Source organism: Pseudopipra pipra, chromosome Z (assembly GCF_036250125.1).
Source record: "Pseudopipra pipra isolate bDixPip1 chromosome Z, bDixPip1.hap1, whole genome shotgun sequence".
Taxonomy (NCBI): Eukaryota; Metazoa; Chordata; class Aves; order Passeriformes; family Pipridae; genus Pseudopipra; species Pseudopipra pipra.
This window is the reverse complement of record NC_087581.1, coordinates 37683420-37704723: the sequence shown is the minus strand read 5'-3', so window position 1 is coordinate 37704723 and position 21304 is coordinate 37683420. Positions and strand designations below refer to the sequence as shown.

At 42.0% G+C, this 21304-nt stretch overlaps 1 protein-coding gene across 10 annotated transcripts in view; it reads left to right on the top strand.

The window, feature by feature from the left end:
* Window positions 1-458: 458 nt before the first annotated feature.
* The window catches only part of GOLM1 (golgi membrane protein 1), a 39095-nt gene continuing 18249 nt past the window's right edge, over window positions 459-21304 (top strand). For 2 of the 10 annotated variants that reach the window (XM_064643096.1, XM_064643093.1), the window contains exons 1-3: window positions 5319-6560; window positions 7411-7588; window positions 11506-11685. In XM_064643096.1, the coding sequence (XP_064499166.1) occupies window positions 7460-7588; window positions 11506-11685 (309 nt within the window). In that variant the 5' untranslated portion in view covers window positions 5319-6560; window positions 7411-7459. Of the gene's footprint in view, window positions 582-873; window positions 6561-7410; window positions 7589-9021; window positions 9411-11505; window positions 11686-21304 lie in introns of those variants that run through there. The other 8 variants (XM_064643095.1, XM_064643097.1, XM_064643089.1 and 5 more) reach the window with 8 other exon arrangements.

The window sequence follows — 21304 nt, the reverse complement described above, 5'->3', positions numbered from 1 at the left end:
ACACAAGAAAATCTTTGGCAGCAGACTGGCTAATTTGGTGAGGTGGGCCTTAAATTGAAGGACTGGAGGGGTGGGGTTCAAAGTGGCAATGCTTATGCCATTGCTTCCTCCTGGGGAGTAGGCCATTCCAACTAGTGCAGCGACAGATGTTCTTTGGCTGCCTCTCAAGATAAGAATCATAGGGCTAGCAACATCCGTCTCTGACTTCGGACGTTCAGCTTCTCCTACACGTCGCTTTCCAGAAACTCAAGCGCCTGTGGTCAGGCGTAGAAATGGAGCTCAGCTGGAGCGCTGCTGAAGGGCTCTGCGGAGCCGCTCGGGCGGGCAGGGCAGGGCAGAACCCTCTGTACCGCGGGTGGGCGACGCGCCCAGGCAGCTCCGCGTAGCCCGGGGAACCCCTTGGGCGGGGGCTCCGCCGGACGGGGAGGGGCTGGGCGGGGGCTGCCCCTGCGGCCGCCGCTGTTGCTCCGCGCCCCGCCCTTCCTGCCCTTCCTACCCTCCCGCCAGCCGCCCTCCTTACTTGCCGGGGGCCGCGGGAGGTGCAGCGCTGGTGTTGCCCTTCTGCTCGGCTGCACGGAGAGGTGAGGCGGCCGGGCCAGGCGGCGGCGGGGTGTGAGGGCGCTCGGGCCGCGGCTCTGCCCCGGTGGGGGATCGGTGGCTCCCTCGCGGCGTGTGCGAGGTGTGTGTCCCTCGGGGGGCGCCGCCGGCGCTGATGCCGGCGAGGGGCGGCCCGGGCGGGCTCCGTCCCGCGGGAAATTCCCTCTCGCCGCCGGTTTTGCCTGCGGAGGTGCTGGGCCAGCTTGCCGAGGCTTAGCTGGCGTGCGTACCTGACACTGATAGCATTTAATTATATTGCATTTCTTGTTTCTTCAGCCAGCCTTCCCTCTTCAGTCCTTTTCTGTATCGAGAAGCGTCTCGCGCCAGAAACATCTCTGAATGCTGGCAGCGGAGGTAGAAATAGCAATGTCAGAAAGGGCGCAACAATGCAGGTGTGCGATAATCATCTCCCGGCTGCCCTTCCCGGGGAGCGTCGGACTCAGTGGACTTCCTGCGGTCTCTCGCAGCCAGGGCTGTGACCTGGGACTGTTCACCCTTGTCCGGCGAGGTAGCCCTGCGGCAGCCTGCTCACTGCTTTCTCTCCCCCTGGGCAGAGCTGTGGAGATCTTACCCCTGCTTGTGGGGACTGGCAGCTTTTCACAAGTTCGTGCCTCCAGAAGCCTTCCTGCTTTTGCTTGAAAAAGTGTTACCCTCACCTCCTCAGAAATGTTGGGTTGACTGTAGGGTACACTGCGAAGGTTTGGTTTGTCTTCTGCACCCAGGAGGTTTGCCCTGCTTTGCTTTATTTGATCCTTTGTCAGCTTGAAGATGGGAGGAGTTGATCAGGTTTTTAATTAATCTTGCTCTTTAGTTGATTCTTTTTGAACAGCCTTACATCTTAACAGCACTTTGCTCTTAAAGAACTATTTGTAATGTTGATAAGTTGTTTCTCCTGGGGGAGATCTACATTTTTTACAGTGAAACCATATGTGTAGTATTGCTGTGGTGGGGAAATGGTAGCAATTGAGTGGGTTTCCTAATCTTTGTTTAAGATAAGTGGCTGTCCTATTAATTGTGACACTAAGATCCCAAGATAGTTCATGTTGTATGGAAAAAATACTGGCAACAAAATATTTTCCTAAAAAGAATTAAACAGTCTGACTAACTGTTGAGATAGTTCTGGTGTATAAGTTTGGTTGTCTAATTTTGTTTTCATACACAATATTTTCAGGTGGTGGTACTGTTTTTTACAAGTACACATAGGCAGCATGTCCAGAAACTTTGTGTGGGTATTTTAGAAGATTTTGTCGAGTTATCTTTGGCTACCTAATCTCTGTCATTAGAATAGATACCTACCTTAAACCTCTAGCATCTGTTTTGCCACACACCTGTTTGAGAACTCCCTTTAATCAGATAAAGGGCATTAAGGGTGTTTGGTTATTAATTTCTTGTAAAGTAGTCATTTGAAAGAAGAGATTTGAAAGAAGAGTCACCCCCCTTTGAAAGGATAGTGCTTTTTTAGTGTTTTCATAGTTTTCTGATCTGTTACTTCTAGTTTAAAACGTATTAGAAAAGGGAGACATAAGATCTGAATTGATTATCAAATGGTTATTCCTAAGCAGGATGAGAGTGCAGTTGCTGAAAGTGTTGTGGTGAAAATGCACTTCCTTTCCTGTTCCTGTGAAAAGTGTGACTGATCATTTGGTTAAACAGTAAAATAGTAATTCTATGGCATCCTTGTTTAAATTTTTTCCTTTTTTTTTTTTCTTGGTGGTTGACACTTTAAAGTGAGCCAGTCATCCAAAGTATGGGAGTTTGAATAATGGCTGTTACTGAGTGTTTCAGGGTGTGTTTTTTTTTTCCCCTGCAGTTTGTAAGTCCCTGTGAAAGGCTTGAGTTCAGTACACAAACTTTGAATCTCCATTGGAAAAACAGTGTTTCTGTAGAGGATGGTAAGACGATCCATATGCTGTGTTTTGTGACAATGTGTGCAACGTTGAAAGCATAAACGTTGCTGCTAGCTGTTACTGGTTCTCACCATGTGGCTGTGAATAGTGGTACTTGGGAGTAAGATCCCATTGTGACTGAGAACCAACAACTGTATTTCTCTTCCGAGGATAATAACTACTGTGTTTTAACCATTTATAAAACTAAAGTGAAAAGGTTTTGGCTGATTTTTGTCACCACTCCGTTTCCACCCACCTGCAAACCATCATCTCTTTTTTTTGGAAGACTAGGCAGCCAAATGTTTGCTCTCCAATTCACTTTTTAAAGAATTTTTTATTTTTACAGTTTTATTTCACTTTTTTTTTTTCTTAATAAAACCCAGTTTGTAGTACCTTGTAGTCTGATTTAGCTGTGTCTCAGTGTAACTAAGTTGTTAATGGAAGAGATTTTGATTAACTTGCTTGGTTAATCCAGTATATTTTTATCCAAGCAGTCAGACATAGGAATTTTATGACAATATGTGAAAAAAGGCAGTTTCTTCCAGAATGTCACTGGGAAATTGGAGAGGAACCTGTAAAAGATGGGAATAGCACCATTAGATAGCACCATGTGGGGAGCCCTTAATGAGAGGAGGTTTCCCCATCCTGGCCTGATCTGGTCGGGATGGGATTGTGTGTCCTCTGTGCTGTGCATTAGCCCCATTAGCCCGCAGGTCATTGTTGTTTCGGGTTTTTTTTCTTCCCCCCCCCCCCCCCCTCTGGTTATGGCCCTGCCTTTCCAAAGGACTTTTTCTAAGGCTTTGTCCTTCTTTAGAGTTCCAAGTACTCAGATCTCCAAGAAGGTGTCTTCACTTTTCAATGGCCACTTCAGCTGCACTTGGTCTTTAGATGCTGCCCTGGCTTACGGTGGCCTTGTGCCACGGCCCAAGGGAAATGGGAAATGGGGACGCAGCACTACACGAAGGGTTCAGATGCAGCTGAGGGTCTGGGTGCAATGCCAATTTATTGAGAGAACACAGGGACTTAAGTAGGGTGAGTCTGAGGGGAGGATTCAGAACTGGGGAGGAGCATGGGACTGACAACTCAGGGTAAGATGGGATTGGGAGACAGGGGAAACGTGGGTGTAACTTCTGGGTATCCAGGGGAAGGGACCAATGGTAGCTCACTCTGCACTGCGGCAAACCTCAACCAATCAGTGACAGAGGAGCGGGAAAGCAGGGGAGAACAAGGTGGTAAACAACTTTTGGCGGGAAGGTCTGAGGGATAGAGGGGAATAATATGGGGGTACATTAAACTTGACACAAAACCAAACAGTAAACTGGGGTATAACAGACAGTCCAGTCAATTAATAGTCCATTTAAGCTCTGTAGATGTCCCTCCATGCTTGGAATCTTTCCCAATCAGACTTCTCTTTCTCCTCATCTTTGTACCATGAAATGACTGGGTGGTGGAGGAGGAGATTGGTAGGCAGGTCCGCTGGTAAGGGATAAGGGACCCCTTTTGCTTCCCTGCTCGCTGTGTGCCTATTGAATTTTTCATCTTTTCCAGTTGTTGCTTGGCAGGTCTTACAGAAGTACACAGAGCTGGACCCTGTAGCAGAGACTTGGCTTTTCGTCTTGGAGCCTGAAATGCACCATTTTGCTCTGTCTTTACTTCTAAAGCCTTAGTCTTGAGACTTGTTCAGCGAGGTTGTTACTTATCTGTAGTGGAAGACTGCTCAATATCAGCTATCGTACTTCAGCTGAGTCCGGTAAACGAAGGAGTTGCACAGACTGATAGTGTATTAGTGTGGGAAGTAAAAGTATGCTAAGTGTTAATTTGCTTGAATATCTTAGAGTCTAAAATATCTCCCTCTTGATGAAGCATCACTATGTTGGCAAAGCAGGATGAAATCTGCTGTTCAGCAGTCAGGAATTTTATGCATGTACTCATCTGTTGTGGACATTGGTGAAAGATGGATTCCTTCATGTTCAGTAAAATTACTTTTTTACCCATAAAATCAGAAACTTATTTTAATTTCAACTGAAATAACTGTGCCACACCAGACGTTTCCTGGAAAACAGCATGTGCAAACGCATTTTCATGTAAATGTACTTACTGAGCTGATTTGCTTATCTCTTCTCCAAAATACATGGGTGCAGGTATCCATGACAGAAAGTTAAACAGTTTTTATTTTAAGCTGATGATAGAAGGAATATCAGTATTGCAACTGAGGTGAAGTTTTGGGTCTGCTATTCAAATGGAAGATCCTTCTGTGTGTTTCATCTCTTTTCTCTTCCTTTTGCCTTTCCTTCTGTTCAGTATGAAAATGTATTTCTAATTAGCATAAATTATTTAAAGACAAACAACACTGGATTTTCTAGAAAGAGCAAAGTCAAAAATGCTTAAGTGAAATCAGCACTTTCTTGCCTGTTTGTTTTTAATAGCTGAAAGCAGCAGAAAAGGTGCTGATGCTGCCAGAATTGTGTACTCTCTAGGTGTATTGGCATTTCTTTAACGTAGTTTAGTGCCTGTGCCTTAAGCTGCATGGTGAACAAATCATTCTTTCTTTGAACAGTATAGTTGCTTTACCTCTGAAAATTTTTGAGGTAAACAACTAGTCCCATATTTATCCAGTAGATAAATTCCAGTGCATGTTGTTACTGCTGATAATGTGGACACTTTCTCTATTTCTGTCAGCAGTAAGGAATATACCAATTATGTTATTCAAGGAATATTTGGAATGGTGCATTATGTCTTGCAGTGCTGTGTTTAGTAATTTTTCTGTGTTCTCAAATATACCAACTAATACTCTTACAGCAAAGAACAGGATACAAAGAAACAAAGAACAGAACAAAGAAAATGATTTCATGACAGGTTCTGATACACCTTTTTTGAAATTAGTATTTTATTCTGGTTATGCAGAGGCAAATCAGTTCTCTTGTTCTTAGCTAATGTGATGGTGCTGATCATCCTCTTTGTCCATCTCTCTTTCTGCTCTGGAGATCTATGGTTCTTGGTTTTCAGAGATCCCGTGTAAGGCAAGATGGCTTTGTACTTCTCAGGCGCTCATCTTAGGAAGGCACAGCAGGAGAATAGTCCATGCAAGATGTATGTGTTTCTGCAGTTTTTGACTTTCTGTTGAAAACTTGTGCATATCTCTGCGTGTTTGTTTTACTCTGCTGCATCTGTATTTTTTTCTTTACAAAAAAAACCCCACATAGTTCTTTTGCATGCCTTTGCTTTTTAGTGTTGACCTTACCTCATCTCTGTGTGGCGCTGTGGGTGTCCACTGGAGCTGTGCTGCATGTGTCTGTTACCTCCTTGGCTGAGCTTTCCTTAGGCAAGAAACTCAAGTCTGGGGTGTCAGACCTTTGCAACTGTGCATACTTTTTTTGGATTGTTTTGTGGGGTGTTTGTGTGATTGTGTATGTGTATACAAAGACAACATTCTCAGGAAGCTGCGTTTTACTCTTAGAACTCTTTGTATTCTCCATCCCCAAATACAAATTCACAGACTTTTAAAATGAACACACAGATTTGGAACTCTTTTGAGTCTGGCAGTATTGTGCACTTCGTGCCGAGAAAAGAAGAGAAAATAGATTATATCTTGAATGCAAGAGGCAATCTTGCAGGGTATGCATGTGCACACTTAGGTATATGTGAGCTGTTGAAGGACTTAAATGCTGGAAATACAGTAAAATCAGCATTTCTGTTACCTGCTAACTCCTGTCATCACATTCTTCCCCTGTGTTTACAGTGCATGTCCACATGTAAATCCTTTGAGAGTTGCTACCATTTAATAACTTTTAATTGAAACCTGTGCATTGCATCTGTAGGGAAGAAGTTGGTTTGCTTAAGAGCATTGCCTTGAGAGACTGTACAATATGTTAGTAATAGATGTACCCATTTTATATTTAACTACTGTCTTGTGATGCATCTGTATTTGCCGTCTGTCTGATCTTCTGTGCTCATTTTTGCTGGCTTTTGTCTGCAGGAATGCAGAAAGAAAAAAAGTTAATCTCAGTTTACAAGGGAGCAATCTACTAGAAGCTGTGACTGAGTTTCCCGGTGGAGTTTTAGGATTCATTGATCTAGGTGCCATTATGCTTATTAGGACCAGGTTTTACCACATAATAAAATGAGTATGGCCTATTAGAATATAAAGAATTGCAATTGCCCTTTGCCCCTGCTTATCTTTTAAGGTGTGCTGTTTCATAGGAATAACATAAGTCTCAATAGCAACCAGTAGTACCCCTGGTACTGCTCATTCATTAAAGCAGGTTATTTATTTTCAGAAAGGTTATTTATTTTCTGTTAGAAGCAAAGCAAGCAGCTGAGGATCAAAGCAGAGAACACTTAATACAATTTAGCATTAAAATCAATGCTGTGTCTGCTAATATTTTTATTTATTTTTATTTTTAGATAATCCTTAAAATAATTTGGTTCAATCTGACTTATTTATTTACAAGCTTGGAGCAAAGAAGTTAAAATAGTGTTATCAGATGAAGTAACTTGAAACTGTCTAATTCTAGGAAGCAAAGTGCAAATTACTTCTCAAACAGAAAAACTAAGTTGATTTTCTCTCTAAATTAGGTAATAAGGAATCTGTCCTCTCTCTGTAAACCAGTGTTGTCTAATTAACTTTTTGGGTGGAATATATGATAAAAGAAAGGCTGGTTTGTTCTGTTTATTGCAGATTTTCATTCTATTGTTAGGTGTATTCAAGACATTCCCCTCAAGACCATGTGAAGCTTTATGTACAAGCTAATAGTGTGTGATGGCCTTTCTTTGTCTTTCAGATGGAAATACTTAGATAGTATACCTCCCTTGCTGGGTGTGTGCCCATCAGCTGAGAGCTATTGCACTATTGCTAAGAAAATTTTTTTGTGTATATAAAATGGCTGTAGTGGAGGATGTAATATAATGTGTCATTTTTAATTTGCAGGTTTCCACACTGTTGTGGTTCTTTGGATTTGTTTTTTTTTTTCTTGGAAATGGTAGGTCTAGGAAGCAGCTGCCGAGGGATGAAGTCTTCGCCGCTCCTCATGGCTGCACTTGTGGCGTGCATCATTGTTTTGGGTTTCAATTACTGGATTGCGAGTTCTCGCAGCATGGATCTGCAGGTAATTTTCCTTTTGCTCTGCATGTTGTTTTGTATTTTCATGGGTAATGAACATAGTTCACAAGAAGGATGCTTCCCTTGCATATGACAAGCCAAGAGCTTCAGGTTGTTTTAGGAACTTTCGCAAATATTATATTTGTTGCTTATCAGTAGTGGGAGATGGGGGTAATAGGATGAATGCCTATTTGTAGGTGAGAGGGATGCAAAACTTGAAGACCTGCGTGTATATTACTTCTGCTCACACAAAGCATTTGGCTATTTTATGCTGTTTCAGTTTAAAGATATGGCAAATGCCATCCTCTTTTTTTTTTCTTAACTGTACATTGAGACTGGCAATCTGTTTTTAACGGGAATGGGTTTTTGCAATTTGCTCAGCTGTCCTGGTTTCACTGCAGTTGGTAATGAAGCCCCATGCAGCTGCTCATCACTCCCCCAGCACCAGGATCAGGAGGAGAATCAGAAGGGTATAAGCTGGAGAACTTGTGGCCTGAGATAAAGACAGTTTAATAGGGAAAGCAAAAGCCACACATGCAAGCAGACCAAAACAAAGAATTAATCCACTGCTTCCCCACGTCAGACAGGGTTTCAGCCATCTCCAGGAGAGCAGGGCCTCATCATGTGTAACAGTTACTTGGGAAGACAAATGCCATCACTCCAAATGTTCCCCCCACCTTCCTTCTTCCCCACACTCTATATACTGTGCATGATGTCAATGGTCTGGAATATCCCTTTGGTCAGTTTGGGTCACCTGTCCCAGCTGTATGTTCTCCCAGCCTCCCACGTACCCCCAGCTTCCTTGCCAGTGAGGCAGTGTGAAAAGCAGAGAAGGCCTTGGCTCTGTGTAAGCCCTGCTCAGCAATAACAGAAACATCAACCCTGTGTTCAGCACAAATCCAAAACATAGCCCCATACTAGCCACTGTGAAGAAAGTTAACTCTATCCCAACCAAAACTAGCATACCCGTCTCCCTAGATTTGTTCTCTTACATGACCTATAAGATTGTATGTGTACTTTCCCATGAAATACAAGAAAATCTAGGTTGTTCAGTGTCTAAAAATCTGTATTTGTGTTTCTTAGTAGCCCTTCTAAAGGAGGACACAAAACTCACATAGAATAATTACCTGCTATTTTTTTAATGGTAACTATAGTTTTTGTGGCTGTTGAGCTTGTGTTTTAGTCTTTTCTAGAGCATTTATTCCGAAGTAGGCTGTGTGAATCAAGTTTCTGCTTTGTGACAATTTGTGCAGGATGGATTTTTTTTCCCTTTGTTTTTAGCAAGCAAACCTAAAAGGGAACAACCTGGTATCACAGATTTACTTGTTCTAGAAAAACCAAGTGGATTTTTTTTTTCTTTCCACTTCATCCTTATGAAAGAGGGATGTTGAACGAGGGAGAGGGAGGTTGGTTCTTTTGGCTGGGGTGGTTGACGCACACAAAAGAACTAACTAGCAGGCCAGCATTCCAAGCTCATGGCCCTCCTAAGACTGTGGGGCAGGGTGATGAGTTTTTTTTTCTTCTCTCCTCGGAAATGGGAGGCACTTCACTTTTACCTTAACTCAGGCAAGGTGTGTGTTGGAGAGGTCGGAGGTTCGCTTTGTTTTTTGGCCTGGTCATCTGGCTGTTTTCTGGCCTCAGCTTGCCTCCTTTTTTCCTGCGCCCTGTTCTGCCCCCAGCCCAGATCTGCTCGGATTTCATCGGAGAGGCTTGACCCATCTGCAGTGGAACTTTCTGGGGAGGAGGTCGCCTTTTCCTTCCTCTGATCCCGTGTTTGGCAGCAGCTTGTGCCCACTGATGAAGGGCAGGAAATCCTGGCCACAGCCTGCGTGAGTTTTGTGGGAAGAACCCCCTTTTTCCCCTTTTCCCCTTCCCCTTCTCGGTGGGGGGGCAGATCTCCATTTTCGGCTTCTCCCACGTACGGGGCCCCACGTGGCTACCGCCAGAGCCCAACAGCGCCCCCTGCTGGCCAACACCGAGCAACTGCAGGCTCTGCTCCTCCAGTGATCCAACAGCGCCTCCTCCCGATCCTGGTTAGAATTGTGCCAAAAGGCAGAAAGTACTGAACTGTTTCCGTTTTGAAGGGGGTTTTTGGGTACAGGATTATTGTTTGGTTGTTTTTGTGTTCTTTTGTTGCTCTGCCAATGCACATATATCCTTCAATAAAGGGCTTTTATTTTTCCTTTCTCCATACTTCCTCAATTGGTGCCTCTTAATTTTGGTTTACAATTGCTTAGAGGGAGGAGTTTGGTCTTCCTCATAACTCATCCTCCTTAGCAAAATACTTCAGTCTCATTAAACTGAGACGCCAGGTAATGACTGATGAGAGCTCCTCCCAGGTTTTACCAGTGAATTTGTATCCTGTTTGTAACTGAGCTGAATTTTAGTACTGAGTTGACAGCTGAAGGAGTTAAACTCTTGTTTCACCTCCGAGTGGACACTGTTTAAACAGCCACTTGTCTCTGGCCATGCAGTTAAGGGTATGTCTTGGCTCTTCCTTGTTGTGACTTCTGAGGCTCTGGTCATCCCTTGCTTTCCCTTTAGTCATTGGCCTCAGGATGGTGGCTACCAGCAGGTAGTGACTGTGCCAATACCACTGAAGCTTTGCTGTACAGCTGTGAGGCAGCTGAGACTGATAAAAATATGCCACCATCCTTGTTTAATCTTGGTCTCAATAACCTAGAGACATAAGGTCCTTTTTGATGTTACTGATGTACTGTACTATCCTGTACGTTTCTCCAAACTTAGCCTGAAAATCATTTCGGCATGGTCACGCACTCCAAATGGAATATAAGCATAGCTGAGGGCATGGATGGACCTTCTAAACCACTCTGTCGATCCATTTGCTTGTTGGCAAGACTTTGCAGCTATTATGACTGAAATAGAATAAGTGCTTTTCTTTGCTCTTCCAACTAAACTGCAAGTCTTTTTTCTTATTGTTTTTCTGTACCTCCTCTCCCTTCTCTTGCTTTCTATGACAGAGAAGCAGAGTAGGTGGGCCACAATATGGAGCATTACTGTGGTGTAAGAAGATTTTTTTGAAGTCTTGGAACATGCACAGTTTCTATACTATCTAATTTTTAGTCCACCTGGAATTGTCAAGCCTTTTTGTCTGGGTACATTCTGTTGATGTCCTCGCCCTCCTGCACGTCTTTATATTCCTCATTGTTGCAGAAAAACAATTTTAACCCAAAATGTTTAGAAACTGTCCTGCAAAACTAAATTGGTGCTTAAAAAAATAGAAGGGGAGGAAAAAAAAAGGAGCTTTGTTAACATCAGGCTTGATTCCTCATCTTATGTCTCTGTGTTTGTATGTGAAATATGTGGTAGTGTTGAATTTTCTTCTGATTGTCTCTGTTCTTTGAGCAGTCATGAAGAATGATGATTTTCTGTTTCTAAATTGAGTTTTTTCTCGTATGTGTGTTTTGTGTAATAGCCATATGTCAGTTGTTCATGTGAAAATTGGGCAGTGTTGTCATCTCTCTGCTCTTTCATAGGTCTTCCAGGAAAACAGATTGATTTGAGAGATGAGTTTTCACTTTGAGTTGGTTTAGTATCAACACTGGGAAGTGTAGAGATGTCAGAATTGTGTGGGTTGAATTAAAATAATTGTTTGGCCTTGTATATCAGAAGGATTGTGGACTGTAATTTTTTTTTTTTTAAGCTCAAGTACGGAGGCAGCTTTCCATTTTTATCTTTAACTGAAATTTTGACAGTCTCGACAAAATATGCTATACTGTTAATTTATGTGAAACTGGGGAGATGTGTGTCTGTGTGTATGGAAAGTATCCCTGGCTGACGTAGTACTTCAATTACATGAATGTTGTTAGAGCTATGAAATTTGCTATTCCTTGAATATATTGGAGGAGAGTCCGGCAAGGGGGAAGCATTTCTGTTGGCTTTGGCTAATGTGCTTTTCCTCAGGGTCGAGTCATGGATCTGGAAGGCAAAGTCCGGAAGGCGGCAGCGGAGAGGGGTGCTGTGGAGCTCAAAAAGAATGAATTCCAAGGGGAGCTGGAGAAGCAGCGACAGCAGATTTACAAAATCCAGTCCTTGCACAGCTTTCAGATGGAAAATGCCGACAGAGCCCATCAGGAAGAGAAGGTAGGGTTTCTTCTAGCCAGTTTTCTGTGAGACTGTGAATTACCAAGACAATCTCTGCAACAGAAAATGTTTCTCACATGTTCCAACTGATGGGCATACGGTCAGTGTTGGTATGCCAAAACATTTATCTGTCATTTTATGATATTTAGAAAATGGACATTGAAGGCATGTTATAGCATTCGCTGTGTAATATATGAAATACTAGAAGCTGCAAGTAATGGCACTTCTGACTAAAACCCCTATCCCCTTTGTAAATCGTGGTTACCAATCTTGGGTTGGCTTCTGGTTTTCTTTCCTGTGTACTAATGTTTTAATAATTAAAGAAAAGAGGAAAATGCACCAAGATATACATTTGTATTTCCAAATATGTTTGTAAGCATAAATGGTTGACGTTCATTTCTAAACGCGTTACAAATTTTGTGGGACCTTGGCCTTTTGCCTCCAAAACTCAGTAGTGCTGGGAAGACATGAGAAGGTTAGACTTTCATGGCAGAGCTCCTGACTGTACAGTGTTGCCAGCGAGATGGAAGTCCTTTGTGAAGAATGTGAACTTAGCTAGTTAAATAGCAGTGTGTACAATTGCTGCTGTGTAGTATCCTGCAAACTGTTTTGTTGTGTATTTTCCTCCTGTTGCTGATACCATTTTAATGTGGTAATGTGGTTGTTAGTCATTGATATCACTTTTCTCCCTGTTAGTAGAAATATTTAGTTGAAAGTGTTCAGTTGCTTCTCCTGTAGAGTCTCTTGACTGAAGTTTATAGATCAGCTTTCCAGGACTATTACTTCCAGCAGGCTGAACAGACACAACACATGATAGTAGTAGGTGTTCTTCAGGTAGTGGGTTCACCATGAGAGGATGGTTTGCTGTTCCAAACTTGTGGTGACTGAGCAAAATATCACCAGAATAATCTTTGAAGGATTTAGAGGAACAGAAGTTGAGTAAAAATGGAAAGTGGAGTATGCACATCAGTGGTATATGTCTTTATTTTGAAATAATTTTTACCCAAAGTCTTAAAAGAAATACTAAACCAATTCTTTTTACTTCTTTTGAGACAAATACGTTTCTTTGATAATGTCTCTCTTCTCTTTGGGTTCAGTCTTTGCATATACTTAAAAAAAGATGAGGTATAGTTCGTCTATTTATTTTTTCATGTATGTGTATATTAAAACAATATCCCAGGATAGTCAGACAGCATTTGAGTGGGTAATCTTCTTGTTGCTTCTGCCTCCTAGTATTGGGTGTTGCTGCTGAGTGTCGTGGCATTGTTTTGCGTTCTACTTTTGTCTTACAAGGAGTGAAAACACATGCATGAGTGGGGAAAAAAAACCCCAACCCAAAAGATTCAAAGGTAAGAAAAGGGCAAATGTAACAGAGTATTATGCTTCCTTTTCATAAGCAGATATAGCCAAAGTTATTAAAAGACACTGGAAGTGTAAGTGCTGACCACGGAGTTTACAGCACAGACTAGCCAGATGGGTGATGCTGAGAGATTGACAGGAGCTCATCTGTCATCTATGCCAGGAAAAGTGGTGAAAAGTATTTTACAAAACCAGAACTGCTGTTGGACGTGGGGGAGAATGTGGTAGCCTGGGGAAGAGTCAAAGCAGCTTCTGGCAAAGAAAGTTCTTTCTTCTGAAGTCTCTTGGAGTTTTTTCTGAGTGAATCAGTGACAAGGATGAGGAAGACAAACGAAAGCATTCACACCTGAAATTGCAAAAGTCAATATGTGCATAGTTTGTAGAGATACTAAGCAGCCATGCAGTAACACAGGGCTATCTCAGGGGTGAATGATAAAGCAAAAGTTACAAAGCAGCTTAGAAATACACTGGGTTAGTTTTTGTACTGTGGGAAGGTTACCAGTGGAGTTTTGGAGTGGTGGGAAAGGCACACAGAGGAGAACAAGGAGGATAACCAAAGCTATGCAGTAGTTTTTCTACAGGAATCCACAGTGTAGGTTACAGGCTGGACAGGAATCAGTGGAGGAGTCATCACAGTCATCTCCAGGATTCAAAATGGAGCAGAAAATGTTTGTGGCTAGGAGAGACATGGCAGGGTTGTTCTCCATCCACTGATGGCCTTCAAAGGCCGTCATCAAGTTGTAGTTCAGGCTGGACAGAAGGTAGTGCTCTTCATGCAGTAGATGTTGAAGCTGCAGTTGTGTGACATCCATAATATGCAGTTGCAGTGAGTCTGTGTAGGTTAAAAACAACTGGATAACCTGGGACAAGCACCTGCCCCACCACCCAATACCAAGGTGTTTATTCTGTTTTGAAGCATTCCTCAGCTGCTGCTTGGAAAATACTGTGTTTTATGGCTGCCATGGAATTAATTTGGCATTCCAGTGTTAGAGATGGGATGCTGGGAAAGGTGGATTTTGGGGCCAATCTAGTAGCCCATCCTTCTTCAGTCCTTTTCCCTCCATCACTGTAAAATACGGTTGTTCAGTAACGGAACAGTCTTTGAAGCTTTCTTTGAAACCCCAGGAGCTGATGCTTTAGGAAGCATAACATGAAAGTGGTGCATTGGACTAATTTCCTGTTTTCTGTGTTTTGTGCCTGGAGAAGTGCATGTCTGAGGAGCCTGAAGTGGTAGGACGAGTCTGTATGTGCCTGTGCACCATCATGTGTCAAATTCAAAATTTGCTTTTGTTGTAGCACATGAGCAAATATCCTGCACAGGTGCTGTTTGTTTTTCAACTCTTAATTTAACAGTAGAGAGGGTTGTGTTACTGGGAACCTGTGTATGTGTCAAAGTTGCCATCAGCCAAGTTCTCATCGATTTATCCATTGTAATTTAGGAATTCCTTTGATATGGTGGCAGGGAAGAGAGGGAAAGTTTAGTTCTCCTCACTAATGGCCTTTATCTGAAGAAGCTGTCTGGGTTCAGAGGTTATTCCACAGAGTGATGTGGAATATAAGGAAAGATGGTTTCTGAGTGCTTTTTTGTTTGTGCATATCTGTATCTATGTATAAGTGTGTCTGAAATCCCTGGTTTTCGGCTCCATGGATTCCAGTGGAATCTGGGATTCCTGGGAGGCGAGTAATGAATTCAATCTTTCTGGTTATGGGAAGCTTGCTCCTTGAACTTAGCTTTATTTACTCCATAAAGATTAGCAGCAAGTATTTACCTATTCAGGAAGAATGAATGCAAATCCAAATCCTGAGTTTCTCAACTTGTTTTACAAGTGATACAAACTGTATAACTAACTGGAGAGGTCTTTGAGTCATAAATGAGATTTGCTTAGTTCTTGTTGTTGTTCATAAAGAAAAATGAAAATGCTTTCAGCAGATGTGTAGGAATGAATGGTCTCTATCAAACCCTCCAAGTCTTCAGGGAGAAATGGTGGGTTTTCTGGTTATAGAAGAAATTTGTGTGCAAGGATACTTTCACAATCTGGTCTTCTTAGCAAAAGCAACTTTAAAGTAATATTTGAGACCCATCTTAATTGCAGTTCGTCTCTGCTCACTGTGTCTTATTACTCTGCTGATAAAATACAGAATAATTATGCCACTGATTTAGTTTCATACCAAACTGATACACCAATAACGTACTTGCCCTGTTAAAGTCATTGTTGGTGGCAGTGCAGTAATCATTTTGAGTTAAATCTGCCTTCTTTTGAAGTAGAACTGTCTCTGGCTACTTAAAGGATGAGGGCATAAAAAGTAGGATGTAATCTGAGCTGGAAATACCCTGGGGGCTCACCTTTCACTGAAGCAATGTAATTCTGGAAAACTGCAGTTGTAATTATTCTCTTAGGTCTGAGTATGTATAAAACACTACTGTCAGTTTGTTTTTAAAAAACCTGCTTGAAATTTTAAGGAATAGTGTAGATTTAGGAAATGGCTTTTGGAAAGCTCTACAGAAATAGAATGAAGAGATCAAGAAATCTTACCTGAACACTTGATAACAGCAGATAAGGAATCAGGAGTGCAAAAGGGTTGTTTACAATCTGTAAGCAATTTGCTAAAGAAGAATATTCTCTGTGGTTGTTATTTGGGACTTGTAGCTATTGGGATGTATACAGCGACAGCTGTCTATTTGAAGAGCGTATCAGGACAACAATATATGTAATATCTCTTACTTTAACTGAAAGAACATGCTTTTGCAGTTGATAATTTTCTTTGAATTTACAAAATTCTTCCCCAGCCCATATCTTGTTTTACTGAGGAGAGGGGCCAAGGTTGTTACGACCCACCCCAGGAAAAAGGGGGGGTTTTTATCAATAATTCCTTTGGGGTGGATTAAAGTGAAACGACACTAAATAATCGGTGTCTGAAAACATATATTGACAAGATTTATTTTAACAATTTTGTATCAGTAGGTATGTTAACATTTTGGGTGCTGTCATAACCTTTCTGGGGAGGAGAAAAATGCATAAGGGAGAGAGAGACAGGGTAAGAGTAAGGGAGACCAAGAAAAAAAAGATGAGATAATCACCGCCCACTGGATCCAGCGATGTCTTGATCCGCAGGTGGTGGGGGGAGAAGGAAAAGCAAAAACCCCGCCAAACCCCCAAAGTCACCAGTCAAAATCCATATCCTTTGCACCTCCCCCAGGGCGGGGAGTTGTTTTCATAGGGTGGTGTCCCCCTTTTTGGTGCGGAGTTCATGTGGAGGGTGTGGTAAACTCGGCTCTTCCTGCCTTTTCGGGGCTTGACATCTTCTGCACTGGAGGAGGGGGGGGATGGGCCCAGTTGCCCATCAGAAAGTCAAAAGCCTGCAGAACTCTCTTAGAATGCATAAATCATTAACTGTTTCAGTCTCTGACAAAGGTGTGTATGTTCTCTGTGAAGCACGTCACTATCTTGTTGCTCAGTGTTTTTTAACACAGGCCACAGCTTCTCTCTGGTCCCCTCCCTCTGTGAAAATTTCAATTCCCAGCACAGTCTTCTGAGACAAAATACCTATTGGTATGCAAGGAGTCAACTCCACTGAAAAGGAATTACAGTAAATCAGCAGGGAGTGAGAAGAAAGCCTTCTGTGAAAAGGAAAAGGTGCCTATGTGTATTTTGTTTTGTGGTGTTTGTTTTCAAACCAAACAATCTTGCATATTCTAGTTTTGGAAAGGCTTTGAGGAACATTCCATACTTTCCATAACATGATCTTGCTAAATTAGCAAAAGAAATCAGTCTGATTACTCATAACTGGCACAGCAGAAGCCTAGAAGACCACCTCTGTTCAAAATGTATCTTCCCCATGGTGGGGAGAAGCAAAATCATCATCCGAGACTTGCTGCAACTGTAGGCACCCTGAGAGTGGGAATTTATAGTATGCGTAGTTTAAGAGTTAACTAGTGGAATGTTTCTACCTCTTCATAGCAAAATGAATGGACAAAAAGAAACGCAGAAGGTACCTTAGATGTATCTGTACAAGCTTTATATTAAGAATCTCGTATCATAGGTTTTTGTTTTCCTTATGCTGTCTACTATTTGGGTTTTAGTTAAATATAACAATATCTTGAAATTCCTGTAGCTCTACAGGGCTTCTTTTCTCCGATCTGTTTGCTAGTGCACTGCACCCGTAAAAGTAATTTCTTTTTAATATGTGTTAACTTCCCCTCTCTTCTGCTGAGAGTGTAAGAAATTGTTAATCTTGTAATTTTGGTGGTTTCTGCAGTTTTGAAGGCTGAACTACACTGTGTCATGGTGCACATGTCTTTCATGACAAAAAAGGAGAGTCTAAATTGCTTGTAGCATAGGATGTGAAACAAGTTTGAGTCTCTGACCTTTGCCATGATCACTCTTTAAGAACAGAGCTGGTTTTTGGTTTTGGGTTTTGTTGGCTGGGTGGGTTGTTCGTTTCTTTGGTTGGTTTGTTTTTTTGCTTGTTTGGAATTTTTTTTGTTGGTTTGGTGGGATTTTTTTATGTTTATTGAGGATGAGAAAAAGTCTACAATTTGTGAATGGAGTTCAGTTCAGTGAAATATAGATTTACATGAACAATGTCTCCTCCATTTTGGGCTTGAAATTTGTTTTAAGTCTTGCTTCAATTGATGTGCCTCTACTAAAGTATACAGGAGTGTGCAGCACCCAGGCCAACCTAAAGGAGAAATATTTCTTAGGAATCTTATTTATGAACTTTTTTTCCCACATACTAATATGTAGTTAGCCATTAATATCTTGGCCTAGAATGAAAAAGCCTTGTTGTGGCTCGTTGTCATGGTTTAACCCCAGCTGGTAACTAAATACCGTGCAGTCACTTGCTCAGTCCCCACACCTTTCCCTAGATTTTTGAAGAAAACACATGGCTTGATATAAGAACAGTTTAGTAACTGAATCAAAATGAAATAATGATAGAAATGAAAAGGAGAGAGAGAGGAATAAAACCCAAGAGAAACAAGAGACGCACAATACAATTGCTCAGCACCAGCTGACAAATGCCCATCCCATCCCCCAGCAGTGATCAATGCCTCCCGACCAACCCCCTCAGTTTATATACTGGATATGACATTCTATGGTGTGGAGTATCTCTTTGGCCAGCTGTCCTGGCTGTGCTCCCTCCTGGCTTCGTATGCAACTGCTCACTGGCAGAGCATGGGAAACTGGCAACTCATTGACTCAGGGTAAGCACTACTTGGCAACAACTAAGACATCGGTGTGTTACCAACATTATTTTCGTGCTAATACCAGCATGGTGTTGGGGAGCAGTGGGAACATGCGAGATGGGTCTACTCTTTTTCTTTGCAGTAAGAACTTAAATCACTTCGAGTTAATTATGCCCTGCTTCTCCCTGATTAATTATAGATGTCTGTTACTGCATGTATAAATCTTAGCCTCCCATCTTGCTTTATTCCCAGTTGGTTTCGTTCTTAGCAGGTGAGTTACTGATCCTGTGGCTCATCTTTGTCTCCTTTGTGCTATATTTGTAAATTCAAAGCCCTTTTTTTCGTAGGTGTTAGTTTTAAAATCAGTGTTTACGCTCATCAGGTTCTTTGCTGTTTTAATTCTTTATCCTGTTGCAATATCTCATGCTTCTGTATACAGCACCTGCAATCAGTGTTAGAAAGCACATGTCAGTTTGGTGTACTTGGATTAGTTTGATTTATGATTGTAGCAAATGCTGAAGGAGTAATTGCAGTAATTCCTCCAAGGCATATATCTATGGAGAATACTGTGTAAGGTGTTAGTTGGATCAAATGCATGTACATAGTCCAGAGCATGTGCTCAAAACATAAGTTTTGAAATAATCTCCCTCGTGTATTTCTGCATTATGGTTTTAAACAGTAACTTTAAACAGTAGCTTTATCTTTGTGTTTCTTAAGTGGAATGTGACTAATGTAGACATATTCTATGGTGAATAATAATGACAAAATCTCTGTCAGTTGTCATTAAAAAATTTGCCATACAGCTGGAGCAAGATTTTTCCCTCACTGATGGTGGAAGTGTGACTTTTGATTTTTTTGGTTTCTGAAGACTTGCTGTCCACAACATTGTCTTCAGTCAGGAGACTGATTTTTATCTCTGTGGCAGTCACAGGGACTTTTGTGCAAGACATATTTGGAAATATAAGAAGCTGGTTCTATGTTTCAGAGTCACTCTGTCACAGAACATGAGATTTTGATGTGGTGATAGTTATTTTCCAAAAGCTGGATTTTCTGGGGATGATAGCTATTGTTTTGTGGGCTAAATGAAGTTTAAAATGTGAGTTGCTTTCTAGAACTGAGTATTGCCATATGTCTGATCAGTGCTTGCCAGCAGTTTTCTTTCTTGACCTGCATAAAAACCCCAAAGAAAACAATGTTTGCTTAATTCACAGCCTTGATGTGAAGATTACTTAACACTGGAGAGACAATCAGATTGGAAGCTGGCAGTTGCAATATGGTCCTATAAATTATTAAACAGTATTTCCTGCTCAAGTTAAACAGCTAACCATATTTTAGTACTTTTTTCTTGGACTCTTGCCCACACATTCAGGGAGATAGGTGTGGCATTGCCAAAAGAAAGTTTTATATGCAATCCAGAAAGACCAAGACGCACTTTTTTCCCCTGTTGTGATTCAAAGAGCAAATACATGGCAAATAATTCTACTCACTTCAGCTAATCACAGTTATTATTGTCCAGATGTGCAAAATATTTGACACTTGTCTGTTTTGCTGTCACATAAGCACTCCTGGTATTTGGGAGTTTCATTTTAAGAAAAAAACTCCACAACCAACAAAGCTCCACTCCAATAAAACCCCAACCAACCAACCAAAAAAAAAACCCAAACCCAACAAACCAAAAAAACCAAAGCACAACAAACTGTAGGAACATAAAATTGCTACATCCTACTGATTTTTCTGGTCCGTTGACAGTTTCTAGTAATGGCCAATGCTGTATACCCTGTCATAGTTTGAAATTGGCCTCCCTGAGAGGCTGTGGGGGCTCAGAGGTGATTGGGTGCCAGGACAGTGTTCCCTGGAGAGCCAGTCACCACTCATGTTGTTCGCTTCTGCTCAAAATCATGTATCACAGCACCGGAAGCTGTTGGCAGTTCTGTCTTGGTTGTTTTGCTGTTGGTGTCTGCTGGGTGTAGGTGGACAAGGCCAGGGGGTGGCTGGGCTCCCTCTCTTCCCCTCCGGGGGGGAGAGGGGAGCCCTGCGACCCCCCAACTCATCCTTTAGCTAGAGTTAGAGTCAGCATTTGGAGTGTGTGCTGTGAAGGAAGAGATTCACAGCACCTGAGGTAAGAGGGAGGAGGCTAGGCCTTCTTTCCCCCCCTGCAGCTGTGGGACGCTTGGGACAGTGCATAACTGAACTGAGCTGCCTGTGGCCAAGGCTAGCGGGCTTTTTCCCCCCACTGCATTTAGGCTGGTGGGGGGTGGATTTTGAGCCTTGGCATTTTGAGCAGAGCCAAGTGGACAGGCTGATAAATCAGCTCGGTGCTTGGGAGAAGAGTCCCAGGTGAAATTGGAGACGAGCCAAGAGCTCAAGAGTTGCCTGTCGAAGCTGACCGGGGCAGCTGAGAACTGATATGGAGGAATGAAGATTCTAGGATGTGGATGCTTGATAAGCTAAGCTATACTAGGGAGAAATCACCAGCAGTAGAAGAGCAAGGACTCAAAGCTATCTTCTTAGACCTCGTGAGGAGAGACTGCAACAAACAACTGCTGGAACTTGGTGAGGGGGGAGTGTTCAGGAGCCCAGAACACTCCCACGGCAGACTGTGTTACATATCAACCTTAAAGGCTGCTCCTGGACTAAAGTTAAAGGAGAGGCTTGAAAGGACTGACTGATAGTAATGTTATATATATATATATATAGTTGCCTTTAGTTTGTATGGTATTTATTTGTGTAAATAAATGTATATATTTCCCCCTTCCCCTACAGAAGCCTCTGGCCTGAAAGTTTCTCTCCGATGTTAGGATACATTGTGGTAAAGAGTGGGGGGAAGCCTGAAAATTGGTGTTTTTTAGATTTCTAACGTGGCTCAAACTGCCACAACCCTGAAGATGATAATCGTGGAACAACCTGGCTACATGGTTCATGCATTAACAAAACTTGGAATTCCACTGAAATATTAGCTTCCTTTCTCCAATAAACCATTGAAAGCAAATTCATTTTTTGTTTACCTATAGGAAAGGAGAGGGAGATATATTAAACATATATGCTGTTATTAGTGTTACTTGGTTTTCATTTTCC